The sequence below is a fragment of the Lynx rufus genome, unplaced genomic scaffold (genome assembly GCF_022079265.1).
Source record: "Lynx rufus isolate CCGP_SWC_20201006 ecotype Redwood Valley unplaced genomic scaffold, mLynRuf1.p SCAF_3, whole genome shotgun sequence".
Taxonomy (NCBI): domain Eukaryota; kingdom Metazoa; phylum Chordata; class Mammalia; order Carnivora; family Felidae; genus Lynx; species Lynx rufus.
The window spans coordinates 175,622,958-175,643,638 of NW_025814845.1; the positions used below are offsets into that span (position 1 = coordinate 175,622,958).

The window sequence follows — 20,681 nt, forward strand, 5'->3', positions numbered from 1 at the left end:
TAGGTGTAATGGTTAGCTAGATGGTAAACAATACACACCAAATACTATTTTCTGACGCAAAGCAATTAAAATCATATGGCCTAAGACTAAATTTAGTGCATGGTTAACACACAGTGCCCACTTTATACTTTTACAATTGCGAAATGGCCAAGTAATGATAAAAGTAATTTTCTAAATGCTAGGATAATTAACAGAGTGCAATTTAGGCTTTGAAAAAATAAAGAAAACCCGCTTGCAAAATATTCACACATGTTCCTTGATTTTGCGGTGGTTGTAAACTAGTAAACACAAGAAGCAAATATCTAAGACATCATCATACAGAGGCCAGCAATCGTCGTTAGTTTGCACACCTTAGATGGATTCTTAAAACTGATTTTTCTGTTGGAGTATTTAAAATTTTTTTTTCAACGTTTATTTATTTTTGGGACAGAGAGAGACAGAGCATGAACGGGGGAGGGGCAGAGAGAGAGGGAGACACAGAATCGGAAGCAGGTTCCAGGCTCTGAGCCATCAGCCCAGAGCCTGACGCGGGGCTCGAACTCACGGACCGCAAGATCGTGACCTGGCTGAAGTCGGACGCTTAACCGACTGCGCCACCCAGGCGCCCCATCTGTTGGAATATCTTAAAAGTCAGCCTGAGGAGTGATAAAATATGGGACAATTGCAAATATAAAAACTTTTCTCTGCCATAGAGAACGTTATTACTGATATTTCATATTGTAAAATGTGTATGGAAAAAAGAATCTTTACTGAAAGAAATCTCCTAATTCAAAGTTTCCTTCTTGGAATCAGGCCACAGGAAAAAAACCAAACATATATATCTACCCTTGCCTTTTATGATTTAAATTTGCAGCACAAAATAAAGCATGTAAGATAGCTTTAACTTACCCTACGCATAAATGCATAAAGTAACGTCAGGTGAAAACCCTGTTAAAAAACTGTGGTGGCAACCTTACTGTAAGTCCAGCAGTACAATATAAGGATAAAAGTAAAGCCTTTTAAATTTGGGGTTTGCATTCTTGCTTTGCAACTTTACAAGGTATATAGTTTTGGACAAATGTCTCAGTGTCTTGGAGCCCTGGCTTCCAATATCTATAAAATGAGAACTGTAATTCTTACCATATAAAGCTATTTAATGGGTTACAGAAAACTGTATAAAGCACCTAATACAGTATCCCACAGAAAAAGCCCAATAAACAGTAGTGACAACTTATCACCTTATCAAGTACCTTATATGCTTAGAAGTTATCTCTTAGTGGTCATTTGTCAGTCCTCACCTTACTTTACCTGTCAGCACTATTTGATGTAGCCGATCACCTCTCTTCCTTCTTGAAATATTTTTCCCCTTGGTTTCTAGGATACCTAGACACCTTCCTCACTGGTTACTCCTTAGTCTTTTTTTCTGGTTGCTCCTCATTTTCTTGACACTGGAGTACTCTAGGACTACATCCTTAGATCTCTTTTCTTCATTACCAATATCATTCTTCGGTGACCTCATGCAGTCTTGTGGCTTCAAATAACATTCGTACACTGACAACTCCTCAGTCATATCTCCAGCTCAGTCTCTCTGCTGAACTCCTGACTCTCATAATCTAACTTCCTACTTGACGTCACCACAAGGACATGCTGGAGACATCTCATGCTGAGGCCCACAACTGAGCTCCTAGTACTCCCTCCAAAACCTACTCTGAAGAATTTCCTATTGCTGTTAATACCAACTCTATCCTTTTTCTTACTCAGGTCCAAAACCCTGAGTTCTTCCTGAGTACCAGCCTTCTCTCACACATGATGCTCACCGCATCAGAGTATTTCTGTTGGCACTATCTCCAAAACATCTCCAGAATCTAGTCACTGCTCGGTCACTGGCCTGGTCTAAGTCACCATCCTCTCTCAGCTGGCTGAGTGGCAACAGCCTTCTATTTGGCATTCTGGCTTCCAGAAGAATCCCCTTAGAGTTCATGCAACATAGCAGCAGAGTGATCCTGTTGTAACATACCAGTTAGATACACCAGTCCCCTGTTCAGAATCTTCAGTGGCTCTTCATCTCACCAGACGTAAAAGCTAAGTCTATACAATGATCTGGAAGACCATAGGGAATCTCTCCTATCACTACTCTTCAACTTTCCAACATCATCTTTTACTCTGCTTTCCCTGGTTCACTCCACATGGCTCAAATACCCTAATTACTAATTAGCTGAAATGAATGGGAATTAGATTATACTAATAAGTGAAATACCTTCTGGAGAAATTAACTAGTAACAAAATATTCTCCCATTTAAATTGAATTTCACGCAACTTCTTAACAAATCAAAACAACAATGAAAAGACAAAATATTCTTGAGGGTTAAATATTAAAATAAAAGAATCTTAGGGATCCATAAGGCAGCTATGAGCTTTCAGGGACTGATGTATTATTACGTGCCTAGAATATAAAAATTTAATTTCTAAATCTTGTTTTTTTCCATTGAGCAAAGAAATCATGATAACCATGTCTCAAGATTTAAATGCATTATTACAAATGTTCAATGCCAAAGGAATTTTAGCATTTATATTTTAACACAAAACCCATACTGCTCTCTCACAAATGACTTCTGGGTACAGGGGAAAGGGTTCCTTGATCTGACAGTGCTGAGAAAGCTTTTGAAGTTCACCATTATCACACAAAACATCCCAATCTTTGTAACACCGTTCATCTCAAAAGCATAAAATATAAACATTAATTCTTAATTTCTTAAGACTGTTATTCTATTTTTATGAAGCACAAACTTTGGGACATCCTTTGAACGAGATTTTAAAACGAGATTCCAAAATACCAATACTCCAAATAATTCTCTTTTTTCCTCTTGTTTTGTCTTTGTAGAATACTTTTGCAAATAAAATACAAAAAAAGATTGCCAAAGAGTGGTCCTAAAACCATTTGCCACAATCTTTTACCGTAACACTTGTCACAAAATAACATACAGTAATTATTTGTCTCCTCTAATCCACCGTGAGCTCATAAGAACAGAGAATATATCTTAATTTTACGTTTGAAGGCTTAACATAGTCCCTTATATTTAGTAGAGTGTTAACAAAATCAAAGTTATTGTCAACTTTTGATTTACATTACTAAAAGGGAACAGAGGACATGAATGATCCAGCTTGGTGAATGAGACTTTAAATTTATGTGAGAGATTTACACCTACATTTCAACACATGCCTGCATGATGTTTGATGCGTTCCCTAGGAAAGAACAAAACCACAACTGTGAAGCCATGATGTAAGTTATCAGACAGCTGTCTAACTTCATGATATATAATGTATTTCAGTTTTCATTAAGATGAAGGCCCAGTTTGACCTCTATCAAATCCTCTAGACTTTCCTAGACTAGGGTGACTAGCTCATCCTGCTTTGCCCAAGATTTTTTTGATCCCAGGAAGCCCATTCATCTGAGGCAAACTGTGATGCTTGGTCACCCCACTCCAGCTTAATGCTGAATGAGTTTCTAGGTTCCTGGAGTTGTCCCAAGACAGAAAATCGTGTGTGTGTGTGTGTGTGTGTCTGTATGTGTGTGCCTACGTGCAAGGGCACACAGGCATTCTGAATAAAGCCAGACTTATTCCTCTGCCAAACTAGGAGAAGAATCCTATTAAAAGCTGGCTCAAGAGATAACAAAGGATACTTCTCTTTCCATTTAACAATTTCTTCAAAAGACTCAAGCGTAACCTTTTCTCAGTCCATACAAGCTCCATATACTATTCAAGTTCTTCCTTCAGCCTCTTGCTCTAGAAACAGTTACAAAAATGGCTTCATAAGATAAAAATATTATGATCTTTTCAGCACTGGAACACTCATGTAATCATCACCCAGATTCAACAACCATTAATTATTAAGACTTTGCTACCCTGGCCTCTGCCATCTATCTTTTCCTTTTCCCACTAAAGTATTCTGCAGCAAATTCAAGACATTGTAACAGTTCGCCCACACACACTTCCACAGGTATCTCTAAAAATTATGGGCATTTTCTTTCAAAACCCCCAACTTAGTGCATCTAACAGAATAGGGGTATATCCATCTATTACCCATGCCAATATTCACATCTCATCATTGGCTGAAAAAAAACTTCCTAACACTGGTTCACTGGATGTCAGGATCAGTACTTTTGTTCTTGTGCCATTAAGTCTCCCTAAATGTACAAGGGTCTTCTTCTCTCCTTTTTTTCTCTTTTCACCTGACGGACTTGTTGAAGAGACCTTGTTAGTTGTTGTCTTTCCTGTGTGATTATTTAACTTGCGCCTATCTATATTTTCCTCTTTCACATGAAACTTCTTTCGCAAGAATGTTTCATAGACGATATGTCATACGGTATCCTATCAGGCAACATTTCATGTCTGGATATTCTACTTTTTGTGATAAGATTGCTCTGTGTACCATCAGTTTTATAGTTACTACCTCTATGAATCTGTGAATTAGAGGTATCATGGGTTTTTTTGTTTGTTTTTGAGAGAGAGAGAGAGAGAGAGAGAGAGAGAGAGGCAGAGTGGCAGAGAAAGAGAATCTTAAGCAGGCTCCATGCTCAGTACAGAGTCTGATGTGGGGATTGATCCAAAGACCCTGGGATCATGACCTGAGCCGAAATCAAGAGTCAGAGGCTCAATCAACTGAGCCCTCCAGGCACCCCTTGCCATCTTTTTTTTAAATAAAGTATATATAAACAAACAGAAAATCATTACACTTAAAAATTCCAATACTTGGGGCGCCTGGGTGGCTCAGTCGGTTAAGTGTCCAACTCTGGTTCAAGTCATGATCTCATGGTTTGTGAGTTCGAGCCCCATGTCAGGCTCTGTACTGACAGCTCAGAGCCTGGAGCCTGCTTTGGATTCTGTGTCTCTCTCACTCTCTGCCCCTCCCCTGTTCACACTCTGTCTTTGTCTCTCAAAAAATAAATAAAAAAAAATTTTTAATTCCAATACTTATTTCCACTTTTTTATACAAACAGACTTTCATATATGGTTTTAAAAATGAGGAGCGCCTGGGTGGCTTGGTCGGTTAAGCATCGGACTTCGGCTCAGGTCATGATCTCACGGTCTGTGAGTTCGAGCCCCGCGTCGGGCTCTGTGCTGACAGCTCAGAGCCTGGAGCCTGTTTCAGATTCTGTGTCTCCCTCTCTCTCTGCCACTCCCCTGTTCATGCTCTGTCTCTCTTTGTCTCAAAAATAAATAAACGTGGGGGCGCCTGGGTGGCTCAGTCGGTTGAGCGTCGGACTTCAGCTCAGGTCACGATCTCACGGACTGTGAGTTCGAGCCCCGCGTCAGGCTCTGGGCTGAGGGCTCAGAGCCTGGAGCCTGCTTCCGGTTCTGTGTCTCCCTCTCTCTCTGCCCCTCCCCCGTTCATGCTCTGTCTCTCTCGGTCTCAAAAATAAATAAACGTTAAAAAAATTTTTTTAAAATAATAAATAAATAAACGTTAAAAAAATTAAAAAAAAAATAAAAATGAGACATTACAGGGGCACTTGGGTGGCTCAGTCAGTTAAGCTCCTGACACTTGATTTTAGCTCCGGTCATGATCTCACAGTTGTGAGACAGAGCACCACACCCCATGCCCCCGTTGGCTCTGCGCTGGGCATGGAACCTCCTTAGATTCTCTCTTCCCCTCTGACTCTGCCCCTCCCTCGCTTACACTTCAGCTCTAGAACTCTCTCTCTCTCTCAAAAAAATGAGGTATTACATAAGTATTTTCTCAGTTTTAACTGGTCTCACTTATCATTTACCTTTACTCACCATTCCCTCCCCAAAAGAATTCTTTTAAATGATAAAAATCATGATTCCCTCTAAAATAATATCAAGTAAAATGTCCTCAATTTCTTCCTCTAGCTCAACAAACCCCTTTCCTGTAAGTAACCATTGCTTAACATGCACAAGTAGCATGTGAGATTTTTTTTCTATGTACATGAACATGTGTTTCTCTGAGTTCTTTTTACTGTTGTTTGGGTCACACAAATGGATCATATTACAGTCTTCTGAAGTTTGCTTTTTTTCTCTTAAAATATTAGTACATATAAGTCTAATCTTAGTCTTTGCTTAGCATTTCCATTGTGTAGCTGTATCATAATTATTCACCGGTTGTCTGTAAATAGACAGGTTGTTCCATCTCTGCTCTGGCTATCTTAACAAAAAACACCTCATTCAAACGTATCATTTGGTTAAGATAGATCAGTATTTCCCTTCTACAAATAAAATACTGTTATCAGCCATTAATATAAATTCCCAGGAAAATATAACAACACATAATTAGAGCTATTAAATTTCTTTCAGGCAGAGAGACATGATTAATCTGCTTGGTAGGAATACCTAAGAAGTTCTTTGAGACAGGGATACATAAATCAAAATCAAAACAAACTATAAGCTAGAGAATCCATATGGGCACGAGTCCATGGAAATACATATCACTGATGCCTGTCTTTTGAAGGGAGATTTAAAATAGTACCATAATGAAGATTAGACAATCTCATCCTTGAAGTTTCTCAATTCTTGGGCTATTATAAAGAGAATTTAAAAGAGAAACTATCTGGAGAATAAAAATTGATGAGCCAAAGTAGAAATAAAACTTTTTAAAAAGATATTTTATTCATACTTTTTTCAAAAACTTTGTTTCCTTTCACTTGTCTCTTCTACAGATTACACATTACTAGATCCTTCTACAGTAATGTTTTCTTTTCTAGTCTTTTCCTCTGGTCCTCTGACTCCTGGTGAATGGTTCTCTCAAGCACAGTACCTCGAACTAAACAAAGCTAACAACATATATAGTCTTATCATAGTGGACTATGTCAGAACTATAACTCTTCTTTCTTTTTTTTTTCTTAAGTTTATTTCCTTATTTTGAGAGGAGAGAGAGTGTGTGAGCTGGGGAAGGGCAGAAGAGAGAGAGAGAGAGACAGAGAGAGAGAGAGAATCCCAAACAGGCTATGTGCTGTCAACACAGAGCCTGATGTGGGGCTCCAACTTGTGAACCACGAGAACGTGACTGGCCAAAATCAAGAATTGGGCACCTAACTGACAGAGCCACCCAGAAGCCCCATGACTATGACTTTTCAAAACAGACATGATACCACTCCTAGAACTGAAGTGTTTTAACATATTAGTGTTTTTAAGTCACAGTCTCTGTAATGGGAGGAGTTGGGTGACAATAGTAATGGTTTCCTCATTGAGTTATTTTCAGGCTAAAATGAAATAGAAGACATGAAAACATTTTGAAAATACAAAGTAGTCTATTGAAAATAATAGCTAAAATCTACTGGGTACTTTCTATGTACCAAGCACTCTTCAAAATGTGTATTTACTAATTTGTATTTACTTTACACAACAATGATCAGAGCTAGAAACTATTATCTCCATATAACAAAAGGGTAAACTGAGGAAGAGGAGGATTAATACAGCAAGTTAACAGCAGAGTTGGAGATCAAAAGCAGACAGTCTTGACTTCAGAACTCTCATTCCGCTTTCCTTCTTTTCCTTTGCCTGGGTGCTCAGGTTCTGCATAGCATGTTCAGAAATGGACTAGTGTGGCTGACTGCAGAAGGGTAACTGGGTAGGCAGGGGTCACATTGGTAGTTCTGGCTACTTCAGCAGTGATCCAGGGGATACTGTATGTGAAACCCTACCAATAATGAGAGTGTGACCATACCACTGGATGAGCACCCTGGAAATGTAGGACTTCTTAACAACAGAAGTTGTCTAAAACAGTAAGTATCAGAAGACAAGAAAAGAGTAACAGAAAATTGAAACTAGAGAAGACAATTTACCTGCCTCTTTCCTAGGACAGGATTTTTCTGCAGATCCCTAACAGACAATCATTTGGTCTCTTGAACTAAATTCCTGAAGTTGCCTCAACTGCTTTTTCCAGAATAATGTCCTGACTACCTTCCTAGTCACCCTGGGGCTGGTCAATATGCCTCCCTAATGTGTGAAACCTGAAATTCAGGACTAAATCAGATGCTGGCTGATCCAAACCAGTGACAGTGAGCTCTCACTTTTTTAAGAGTGTATTCAAGCAGAGCCAGACGACAATCTGTCAGAGTTCCCATAGTGAAGATGAGAACTGTACTGGGAAGTTGGACTAGCTGTCATTTAAGTTCTTCTCCAAATAAGATTCTATGAATTCTAGATAAGCTACATGAACAGAGGTAAAATATGATTGATATTCTCCAGGCTCAGAGAGGATATTCTTCCAAAGTAACATATGTAGGCATCTTTAGGAAGGAATCGAAGGCATTTGAGAATTTGTAGAATTTATGAAATATCTTCTAAAACAAAGTTTCTGTATTTCAACTGTCTTTTATAATAAAAATTTATTTTTATATTGAAAATATAAAGGACTATCTTTAGTGTGTGTATTGGGAAGAGGAGAGGGGAAAGGAAATGAGCATACAAGAAAGAACAGGAAATCCACAGAGGAATCTTTGTGAGAATAAAGCTCTGAATGCCAACTTAATTCAATTTTAACTTAACGTTCTCATCATGGAAACTCCAAGGGGATTCTTCAACAGCCAGAAATTTGTTTTCCTCTTTTCCAGCCTCAGATTTAGCAGAATTGAAATGTATGCATGAAAATGAGTTTCTAGCTTCCTCTCATAGGGTTTGTATGGGAGGAAGAAAAAAACAGAATGCTTAGCACTCTCAGAAGGTGCAACATTAATTTTGCATTGTTTAATGAGAAACAGCTGGCAGACTTTATGGAAACCAGGTTTCATGTCTGATACGAACCTGATGTTTTATACCTTAAGCGGAAAAGTTTTCACACAACCCAAACCTCACATGAATCCCTTTTTACAGTTAATATTTACAGTCTTGGGTTTTTAAATCTAAACATCAAAGATTCTAACTAATGTTCAACAGATAGCTGGCTGATTCTTGAGACAGGACACAAGTCACACTGATTGGCATCTAAAGATCATTTGTGAGGGAATCATTCCACGTTAGATCATTAGTCATTTTAACTGTGCAAACTGGGAGAAATGCCTCACAGCTCCTTCAGTGATACAGTCCTTGTTGCTTCTGAGTTTGCATTTGTGAATCTGGCAGCTGAGAGTAGTCAGGAGCAGAGAGCTCTAGTTCTGTTCCCTGCCCATAGCCCCTTCCCCAATTCTAAGAGGTACTGAACCCTCTCTGAAACTAGGAGATGACTTTAATGGGCGTTTTTATGGCATTCAGAGTAGGGTTTTATCATGTTACTATCTTCAGAGAAGGAAAACCAATATATGAAACATTTTATATTTAGAGTTTGTCTATTTTCAAATTTGCTAATTTGGCTACCCAAACAGGCATTTCAAACAATTATGCATGGTATTCATAGTGTTTCCGAAGTTTTACTACTGATGCTATTCTTAGTAGAGAAAGATGTTTTCTTATTAGTCACTGAAAACAGTCTTTTGAAAAAAAGAATATTATGGGGATTCTTGATACTTCTTAGAAATTTTCTTTTATAATTCCAATTTAATTGAGCAAGCAAATAAATGGGTGACTATGCATGGGGCGGGGGAGGAGGGAAGTAAGATTCCTGAGCAATTATTGTATTTCTTTAAAAAAAAAAAAGTAGTGACACAAAAATAACCAGGTGTTACAGACGGACTGAGTGTTTTGTGTCCACGCCGACCCCAGCAAATTCCTATGTTGAAGCCCTAACCCTAATGTGGCAGTATTTGAAGATAGGGCCTTTAGTTAGATTTGGATAAGGTCACAAAGTGGGGTCCTCACAATGGGGTTGGTGCCCAAGAGCTCAATTCCTCTTTCAGCAAGAAGACAGCCCTCCCCAAGCCAGGAGGGGAGCCCTGCTGAGAACCTGACTATGCTGGCACCCTGACCTTAGGACTTCCCAGCCTCCATCCAGAACTATGAGAAATAAATCTCTGTTGTTTAAGTCACCAGTCTATGGTATGGCAACCTGAGCTAAGATTTCAGGTAAGCAGTACAAAATGAATTAAAAAATTAACACTTTATATTGGTTTTGTATTATGGCCAGACCACAGTTCCTAATAATGCTAATTCAAAGCTACATACAATCTCAAAGTTCTTAAGTCCATAATTAACTCTTCACTTTTTGCTGCTTCTCATCAGGCCTGAAGTTTCTGAAATCAGACTTCTCTTTGCTCCTAAGCAAGCCTTTTTACCCACTAAGGTTCACCCTTTACTAAAAAGGATTTGACCCCTTTTCAGAATACTCTGTTAACTGAGGTTAACCGAATAGTTTAAGCCAAAGAGATCATATCAAATCATAATCATTATGGGACTATTTTTAAATGTTTTTCTCGTGTACCAATGGATACAGAAAAATATGTTAATAACACTACCCACCATCCCACTCAACTGCAGAACTAGGACATCGGCAATACCACTGAAGCTACTTTCTGCGTTTCTTCCAGAACCTATTCCCTTGCCACTCTGCCAGATGGATGTTTTTCAAGTGAATGCTGCAGTTGTAATCTAGTGTACTCTATAAAGTTTGGTTTACTTGTAGAGGCAAAAAGAGCACTTTAAACTTAGACTCTTGCCATTTGAAAAGAATACACTTAAGTGTCACTTCTGTGAAGTGGCTCCTATAATTCAAATTTTAGTAATGAATCATACTCACAGCAAAACGATTTAGTACTCACTCCTTTTCTATCCCTCGACCAGTAACCAGTCTAATGTTGAAAACTGCAGCAAACATGCTTTTTGGATGCAAGTATAGGAGAAACCAAAGTGAGGAGGAGAGTGATTAAGCAGAGCTCAAATAAACTCCTGTGTTAGCACCTGCTTTTTAACACAGGTCCCTTTCGACTAAAAATTCTCTCCTCACAGAGAGAAACAGAGCACAGTTGGCATGGGTACTAATTACCCTCACCAGTAGAAATGTCATGCTTGACAAAATAGAGACTGTTTTAGTAGAAGCGATTCCCTAATGAAAAATAAAAAAGACATTTTCAAGCCCTTATTGTTACAAAATGAATATACACAGGCATAAAGATTTTATACAATATACTCCATCATAAGTAGGCAAGAAAACTTGCTCTAAGGGATTTCTGCATTACAGCAAGACATGCATTGCTCAGCAAGATGTACTTTAAAGAAGTGATTAGATTAGATATATAATTAAACGTAAAGTGCTTGAAGAGTTCCCTGATGCATTTGACCTTCCTGTAATCCCATGTAACATCTGAACTCTGGCGCATAAAAGTTGGATATTAAAAAGTGGTATGACCTTTCATCTACCAGGCTTTGCCAAGAACAGAGGAGGATGATAAAGGCCACTAAAGGCCACCGAGAGCCAGGCATCGGCCCCCAAGTAATGCTAACACTTTCTTAAAGGGGAAAAAGACTCTATGTAAACTTTATTCCAGATTCCAGGAGCGTCTTATCTCGTGTGACTCCATACACCTTTACATAATCCAATTCTATATTGCTGGTAATTACTACTAACTCTAATGAGAAATAAATAACAAAATACATTGCAATCTTAAAATTTTAGAGTTGAAAGGTGTCCTTTTTTTAATGTTTATTCATTTTTGAGACAGAGAGAGACAGAGCATGAATGGGGGAGGGTCAGAGAGAGAGGGAGACACAGAATCGGAAGCAGGCTCCAGGCTCTGAGCTGTCAGTACAGAGCCTGATGCGGGGCTTGAACCCACAAACCATGAGACCATGACCTGATTTGAAGTCAGATGCTTAACCAACTGACCTACCCAGACACCTCTAGAGTTGAAAGGTATTTTAGAACTCATGTGTCCCAAATCCTTCATTTTATAGGCTAAAAAATGGAGAACTCGGAGGCATGACAAAATTTGCCTCATAGGAATTTTAACTTAAAAGCTAGTAATAATTTTACCTTAAAACTTGGGTCTTCTAGCTTCCAACTCCTGTTTTTTCCCCTGAGACTATGACCACAAAAGATGTACATGAAATTTCTTTCTTGCACTCTGAGGGGGAAAAGAATCATAAACTGCAAGATATAATTCAAAATCATCTTTATAGCTAAAGAAATAAATATATTTGGAGATTTATCTTTAAATCTTCACGGACTCTTCCACACAGCTATGAAACAGCCGTTTTCAGTAATCTACATGAGAAAAGATGCAACCTTCTTGCCCAGCAGATAACAAGCATTGAGTTATTATTTTCTTACAGTAGGGGTATATCAGTTATCTTTTACTAGGTAACAAAACCCCCACAGCTGGTGGCTTACGCAGGTGGCTCTTCTACTCTGTGTGGCATGGGCTGGGGTGCTGAGGTGGCTGATGTCACCTGGAGGCTACTAAACTGGGAGCTCAACTGAGGTTACGAGGCCTGGGACGCCTGGACAATGAGCTGTTTGTTTAGAGGCTTCCCTGAGCTCAAGTGGGTCTCTGGCTGGAGGCCTCTGCACGGCTACGTGGGCTGCCTCATGGCATGGCAGCCGGGTTCAAAGAGGGAGGAGCATTCCAGAAGCAGGGAACTGGCAAGCGGCCAGGCTACCTCAGGGGCTAGTCCCGGAAGAGGCAGAGCAATCCTTCTGCTTCATTTTATGCATCGAAGCAGTCCCGGGTTTAGCTCAAAGTCAGCGTAAGAAGGAACTCGGCCAAAGCATAAATAATGAGAGGCACGGTTTCACTGAGGGGTCTTCAGAGTAATAATCTACCATATAAAGGCTGTTTAAATCCTGGTCAAACCTGATATTTGGTGGAGACTTACAGTGAGGGAGGGAGCTGTTAAACAAGAATACGGAGGGGCGCCTGGGTGGCGCAGTTGGTTAAGCGTCCGACTTCAGCCAGGTCACGATCTCGCGGTCTGTGAGTTCGAGCCCCACGTCGGGCTCTGGGCTGATGGCTCGGAGCCTGGAGCCTGTTTCCGATTCTGTGTCTCCCTCTCTCTCTGCCCCTCCCCCATTCATGCTCTGTCTCTCTCTGTCCCCAAAATAAATAAAAACGTTGAAAAAAAAATTAAAAAAAAACAAAAAACAAGAATACGGAGAAATTCTATACTACAATACGACAAAGGTATACAACCCTAAGCACTCCCATATAAATACAAAAGAAAGTTCTCTGTGCTTCACTGGATGTGCTCTATGCAATTCAAATGAATACTGTGGCATTATTTTCAGCCAGATATTAATTTTTCACAAATATAGTCTTAAAATGATTATATAGAGCTCAAAAACACATTTCTGAATTTACAAACTGTTAATATAAACAAATTTATTTATTAAGTGTGAGGTTTTCGGAGGGTGGTGAAGACGGAGCTCCTAAAGAATTAATTCAATCATATGCTTTGTAGATTACCTGGTAACGTACAATATCCAAATGATATCTGGGACTGAGCTTGGATAATAAAGACAATTTCTGTGGTGGGGTGGAGAATGTTGGGATACTCAAAACTATATATATGTCCATTCTAAATATGTCCAAAGTCTTCAAAAAATGTTTCAAAGGAGTAGGGATCTAATTTACTGACGTTCTACTAAGTTACTACGATGGCATAACTTCATCCTCTCAACTACCTTATGGAATGAGTAGGATTATCTCCATTTACACATGAGTACATTGAAAACTACAGAGCCATAGTCACACTTAGAAAGTGCAACAGCAGAGAAGAGAACCCAATCTGTCCGACCTTACAGCCTATTTGCTCTTTCTTTTTTTTAAATTTTTTTTTGATGTTTATTTACTTTTGAGAGAGAGAGAGAGAGAGAGAGAGAGACAGAGCTCGAGAGGGGAAGGGCCAGAAAGAGAGGGAGACACAGAATCTGAAGCAGGCTCCAGGCTCCGAGCTGTCAGCACACAGCCCGACGTGGGGCTCGAACTCACGGACCGCGAGATCATGACCTGAGCCAAAGTCAGACGCTTAACCGACTGAGCCACCCAGGCGCCCCCCCCTTTTTTTTTAATGTTTATTTATTTTTCAGAGAGAGAGAGACAGAGCTCGAGAGGGGAAGGGCCAGAGAGAGAGAGAGGGTAGTTTTGCTCTTTCAACTAAATAATTTTTTTATGGTATCTTCAAGGGATGGCATTAAATTCTAATTTCTGACTGATCACTATTAAAAACTAGTTTTTAAACACTTTACTTTTCTCTGTTTCCAGAATCTTTCTCCTTATTAACTGTTTTATGGAGGCAAACATTTACACAGTAGAAATGTGACATTTAAAGATATCCTTCAGTTAATCTTTCTGAGTTTAAATCATGCTCCTCCAACTGCCTGTTCATCTATATCTGTGGCTTCTTAGAAGAGGATCCATGTCTAAAAACCAATGCTTTAAAATAAAAGTGTCCCCCCAACAAAACCCACCCACCTTAAATCTACACTTTATAATTGTACCACAGCAAAAGGAATCATACATTTTTTTAAGAGGATTAACTTCAACATACTGGATAATGTCTGCTTTTTTTTTTTTTTAAGTTTATTTATCTTGAGAGAGAGGGAGAAAAGGCACGAGCAGGGGAGGGGCAGAGAGAGAGGAGAGAAGGAGAATCGAAAGCAGGCTCCACACTGCCAGTGCAGAGCCCGATGTGGGGCTTGAACTCACAAACTGTGAGACATGACCTGAGATGAAGTCAGATGCTTAAGAGACTGAGTCACCTCGGCGCCCCACAAAGGAGGCCACAAGGAAGCATGACCTTTTTTTTTTTAATGTTTCATACTGGATGATGTCTTAATCATTCTATAAGTTGTCGAGTTCCTTGTGAACCAATACTGTTAAACACATATTTCTCTCCCATGACACTTGGCACAGTGACCTATAGGCTGTAAGTACTAAGTGCTGGCCTAATGGGTGAAAGGAGCACAAAGAAACCTGAAATACCAGAAATTATATTGAATACTTTATAAAAATAAATTACCAGTCAAATATTAGTTACTTTCATTATTTGGTGACATACAATCATAGCAGCATTAGGCACCATACATGCATGCAAAGATATATATTCCTATTTAGGAATACATACAGTAATGCTCAACTCTACTCCCTTGTTATAAGGAGGAGATGAATGTAGGACATTTATTTTGGAAGGGGATAGGCAGACAAGAAAGGGAAATGATACAAGAAGGACCAAAGAGAACTCTGAAGAGGGCTGAGTATGGGAATAATTTGAGATGTATTCAAATATTTTTTATTCATTGTCTAAAAGTATCCTTATGAGAATGAATACTGAAAAACAAGAGACCACGGCCACCTTAAAGTTACAGGTAAACAATTATTTGGCTAATTGCTAATAAAACACCTCGACAGAAAATACTGTAAAGGGAGATTAAAGAACAACAAATCTAAGCTTGAAAACATAGGAAAAAAGAATTCTAGAAAGGGAACAGTATCTAGTTGCATTTCACTGTAGTTCAAAATAAGGAATTGTAGAATGTTCTGTCTAGTCATAATGGGTAGGAGATTGAAGAATAAGTTATATCTATGCCCCTATGTTTCTAAAGTGGCCATCATTTGAATGTGTATGTAAGTGTATAAAAGTGGCATTTTAGAACAAAAAATTACAAAAAAATTTTTGTCTTTGATTTTTGGGGAAAAAAACAACTGGAAATTTCTAGAGTAGCTAAGCTCCACTTTGATTTACATGAAAAATAAAAGCATAAATAACAACATAAATTACTTAAAACCTTATTGGTACTTCACTATTTTCAGAATTCTACAGGTTAGAAAAACAAATGTCTATAGGAAATAAAAACACAAACAACTCGTATATTACCTAATTAGATAATCACCAAGTGACAGTATAGAATTAAGAGGCTTTTGAAAAGTTACATTGTCATTGTAGAACCCCATGTACTGCATTAAAGAGGAATGCTGTAGTCTAAAACCCCCGCATATATCCAAGGCAAATTCTCCACCTACCAGTTAACGTATAAGGAACATTTCTTTTCTAAAAACATTATGAAATTGACATTTCCATGGGCTTTTTAAATTTACAAACCAGGAATCATAGTAAAAACAGAGACAGGCAAGGATTCAGTTAAGCATTAATACAGTCATTTAGAAACCTGCTAAAAATAAGTTTGATTCAGTATTGTGCTCTAACATGCAAATCCAAGAAATAAAACTTTATATATCTAACTTACTATATATGTAAAGTACCTTTATCCTTTTATTGTTAATATACAATCTAATTTCCTAATTGTAGATAAACACAGGCAAATGGCCTGAAAAAATACTAAATACCTAAGACAGACTTGTAATTTCACAGCTAGATTTCCTTACACATTTTCTTGACACCAATAACAAGAAAACAAAAGATACTGTCATAACTAAAGGACCTTATCCCAATCTCCATCAGCACCCAGAATATTTGCCACTTTATGGCTTTACCGTAGCTGGCACATTTAATAAGAACTATTCTGTGCCATAAATAAGGGTAATATGTAAATATGAATATAATTAAATTTTAATTATGAAATTTTATTTACATTTTGCATACTGATGAACAATTGTGACTGATTTTTTATGTTATACACATAGCACGAAACCTAATAAATGCTTACATCTAATTTTCTTTTTCTATCTAATTTGAGCAAACTAATAATCTAAAAAAGTATAGGAGCCCATTTTGGAGAATTATTACATTATTTATATGGTATGAATCCTACAGCAAAATCACAATGTATGAAACATGTTCTTAACAATGTTCTATACGTTAAAATATAGCTTTCCTTCATGATATAATAAATCAAAAATAAATTAGTAAAATAATACTAGTAATAACATATAATAATGGAAAATATAAAATCTTCTATTCACACACTTCTGAGTTCATTTTCTAAATGGAAAAGAGCACAGATGATTTTTCAGTCAGAGGATAAAATTATGTTTATTAGGGAGCATAGTCATATCCTAAGATTCTGGCTACCTGCAAGGTACCAGGCTTGGTCCAGGGCAAAATACAAAGAGCTAATGGATGAATAGAGGAAAAAACTCTGTGGTAAATGCCATCCATAGAATAATACAGAAAGGGAGCCCCAGGAATTTGGGTAAGGAATACACTGGTTCCAGCTAAAGGAATGAGGGAAGTGTATTCTCCTTTGGGGAGAAGGGAAAAATAAAGGAGTTTATATAGTTAGGCAGGGAGTGAGGCAGGGAGAAGAGGTAATTTGTTAATTATCAGTGTTCGTGCTCCTTAATTATTATGACTTATTGAGCTACAAATGGGGCTGGTAAGGTATAAGGCTGACGATGGGAGAATGAGGCTGGAATAGAAATCGGCTCCTGCTAGAGCCATCTCACATAAAGTCTGTAATATTAAAATGACTATGGAAACTGAAGCAGGCTGGGCTCTAGACGAGCTCTACCTAAAGACAGAGCTACACTCACCATAGTTCAGAAGGCCCTCTTCTGCACACTGATAAAAGTCACTTTATTTACTGAGAGGATCCAAACAAAATCTGGAGCTCCAAGTAACTCAAGAATGTTAAAATCCCCAAAGCAACTTCAAAATTGAAGGGAAAAAATGAGCAGTTATCATTTAAAACCGTTTCCCAAAAGTCATTACAAATACTGAGTAAATCTCTGCTAGTTTATAGCTTGATATATGTATAATAATTTAACCTTCCATTAAAGTAGAAGTCTGTCCCCAGATTATCCAGAGAAACTGAATGCTCAATAGGCCACATGAAATAATATACAAAGCACCTATAATAACAAATAACATATATTCTGCGGAGAGGATTCAGTTCCTTGCCACTATTATATGGGTTTCATTGGAATGGAAAAATGTGTAGAGGCACTATAAAGACACTATATATATCTAAGGGGTGTACCATCCATCCTGATATTTCCCATAGCACATTTTCACTATAAAATAATTTCAAAGAAACTAATTCTTTAAATATTAGACACAAATGATGTTCCTCAATATTCACAGTGTAACTTCAAAAATATTTTACATTTTTAAAATACAAAAGTTATCCTTAATCATTAAAATATGAGCTGTCATTTTAACCAAGGCTTTACAATACAGTGTGTTTTATTTTTCAATATCTATTAGGCAAATCCCTGCAAAACTTTGCAGTCAATTACCAAAGGCTGTGAAGGGATACATTTCGGCCCATACTCGGCAAGAATGCAGAGCATGTAACGAAGACTCAGCTGTACATTTATATATACCTTACATTTGTAGCAACTGTAAATTAATGCAGAATATTTCTCTCGTCTTTAGTCTATTTTCTTTCAACAGACCATGATAAAAACTTAGCCAATAATAAAAAAAAAAACAAGCAAAAAAGCAGTGCTGTTACATATCTAAAAACTATTAGCATTTTCTCAGCTTTAAATGGAAAAAGTGTTGGTATCTAGCAAGCAAATCTTCCGCTGCCAAAAAGGAGATCAAAAATGCAAATATCCAAACAAAGACAGGTAAAAATAGGACATAAACAAATATTTCCAATTTCCAAGATCATACATAAAAAATAATATATGTTGCTATAATTTTAATCACCAACAAAGCTGCAGTTCTATTTAACAAACAACTTTCAGTGTCTGACATTTAAGAGGAAAGGCTTTAAAACCCATGCTTCACCAGTTCTATGAATATGTCACAACTGCCAATAACAGATACAGCAGCATTTCATTTTATGGTGAAAAGATGCCAGTAAAAATAGTTGTATGTACATATGTACATATATGTGTGTATACACATATATGCCGACTTCAAAAATTTTCAGTATAAAGCAAGAAGAAATTGTTGAAGGGGGATATTAAAGAACTTACCTTTCGCCCATCACTTGCATGGCAATTCACATTTAGAGGAGTCAGTAAAGCCATTAGTTTTTCTTCATTACCACTCCTGTAAAAAGGTAGTAAGTCAATTCCTATGATATTATAGAGCTTCTTATGAATATTTATGGATATTTTTCAGAAGAGTGGAAAATAATATAGGCTTGCTTTGATTTCCTGTATATGGTTCTCAATGACTCTCTTTTGGTAGACTGAATTAAATTAACACATTCCTAATTAATTCCTGTGAATCATCATACAGCGGTACATCTTGGATAGTACATCTTTCTACATTTTTAATGGTTTTATTTATCTGCATCAAGTCACCTTCTTAATTACAAACAAACTTTATTTTGATAAGTGCTCTAAAACACTGGGCTTAAAAATACATACAAAATGATGAACAAAGCTAACTAATTAAATTATAAATGACCAAGAACAAAAGAAAATGGATGAGAATTTTAACATTTACTTTATACTCCCCAGACAAGCTTTGCTAGAAAAATTTTCTGAGAAAAATGAAGAGATAGGTTTTTAAATACTCCACGAAGATCATCCGAAAAGCTGGGCAACTAAGGTCTGCAGGTACCCTGAGAAATGTTCCAAATAAAATTAACCTTGTAATCTTTGCCATGTTGCACAACTCTATCATTTAATAAACATCATGTAAAACAAAGTATATAGAGATTGAGTATAGGGTCTCAGCCGCATTATCACGTAAAATCCAAGCGAGACAATAACATGTTATAATTTTTATAGTCCTCCACCTGCCCTCCCCCTTTTCTCCCTTACATGCATTATACTCACTTAAAATGAATGGAATCACTTACCTAGCAGCTTCTAGGAGTTCGTCTTTCTTGTATTCACCTAGATGATTGCAAAATATCATGCTGTTAGCATTTGGCAGAAGACAGATTAAGAAATGCAGTAGGCAGCAAATAGAGAATTAAATAGAGAAGAACAGAAAAAGAGAGTCCACACCCCGCTGGGTGATGGAGCCGTGACGTTAGCCAGCTTGTGAAGGCAGCATCACCAGTGCCTTGGAGACGGGCAGCAAATTGACGCAGCTTCTTGTCCAATCCTCAGATGAAATAGCTTTCTTCAGACAACCAATGAATGCTAAATCTCGTGTCCAGAAACACATTCCCTCTGATAACAGCATGCCAGCTGAAGACAATGTCCCCTCCCCCCTTTCCTATTCAGGCTGTCACAGTATACTTGTGAAGCATAATACATTCTGAGACAAAAGCAAAATAATGTGGCTCTTTAAAGGTACAAATTACTAGCCTTCAAAAAAAAACCTCAGTTTTATTTGTAATGACATGGAAAGTTTTTTTTTTTTAATTAATTACCGTTGCTGAGCATTATAGCAGTAGAAAAAAACACATCAGCATCATGAAGCTTTTGCCTCAATAGGGTAGGTCTGTAGACTAGAAATACGTGAACTCCGTACCAAATGCTACGAACCTCTTGGAGGCAGTGCTCCAAAAACCCAAACAGTGAATACAGTCTTAGATGACAAAAATATTCTAGCATGCTGCAATCTTCAGACTTTACACAAATTCAATACCAAATTTTAGTAAACAAGAAACCCTTAAAATTATTTTTAAAAAGGAGGCTGGGGTCTCTGAGAGTAAGCAGATAGCCAACTATTGAGACGTGGACAATTTTGCTCCCTTCTATTTTTTAAAAATATCGCAGACTGAAAAACAGGTATATAATTTCAAACCTTTGATACACATTCCTTAGAGTACGCAAGATCTAACAAACAAGCTTCTTTTGCAAACTCAGTTGAAGGACAAAGAATTTTAACAATACAGTGTTTGTTTATTCAATAAATAAAAAGAAGAGCCAGGACTATGATTCAGCTATAATGTGCTGAGTCAGTTTGCTATATCATTAGAGAAATAATTATACAAAATGTCTAAGCAAATAATTACATGAAAGCAAATATTAACCATACATAGAAGAAATAAAATTTTAGATT

General features: G+C 37.6%; 1 protein-coding gene across 1 annotated transcript in view; it reads right to left on the bottom strand.

Annotated features, from left to right (window-relative positions):
• Positions 1–20,681, bottom strand: part of TNKS (tankyrase) — a 210,691-nt gene that overhangs the window by 80,066 nt on the left and 109,944 nt on the right. The window contains exons 4-5 of the mRNA XM_047092410.1: positions 19,525–19,561; positions 18,689–18,764 (exon numbers count right to left, since the gene is read on the bottom strand). Of these exons, the coding sequence (XP_046948366.1) occupies positions 18,689–18,764; positions 19,525–19,561 (113 nt within the window). The remainder of the gene's footprint in view (positions 1–18,688; positions 18,765–19,524; positions 19,562–20,681) is intronic.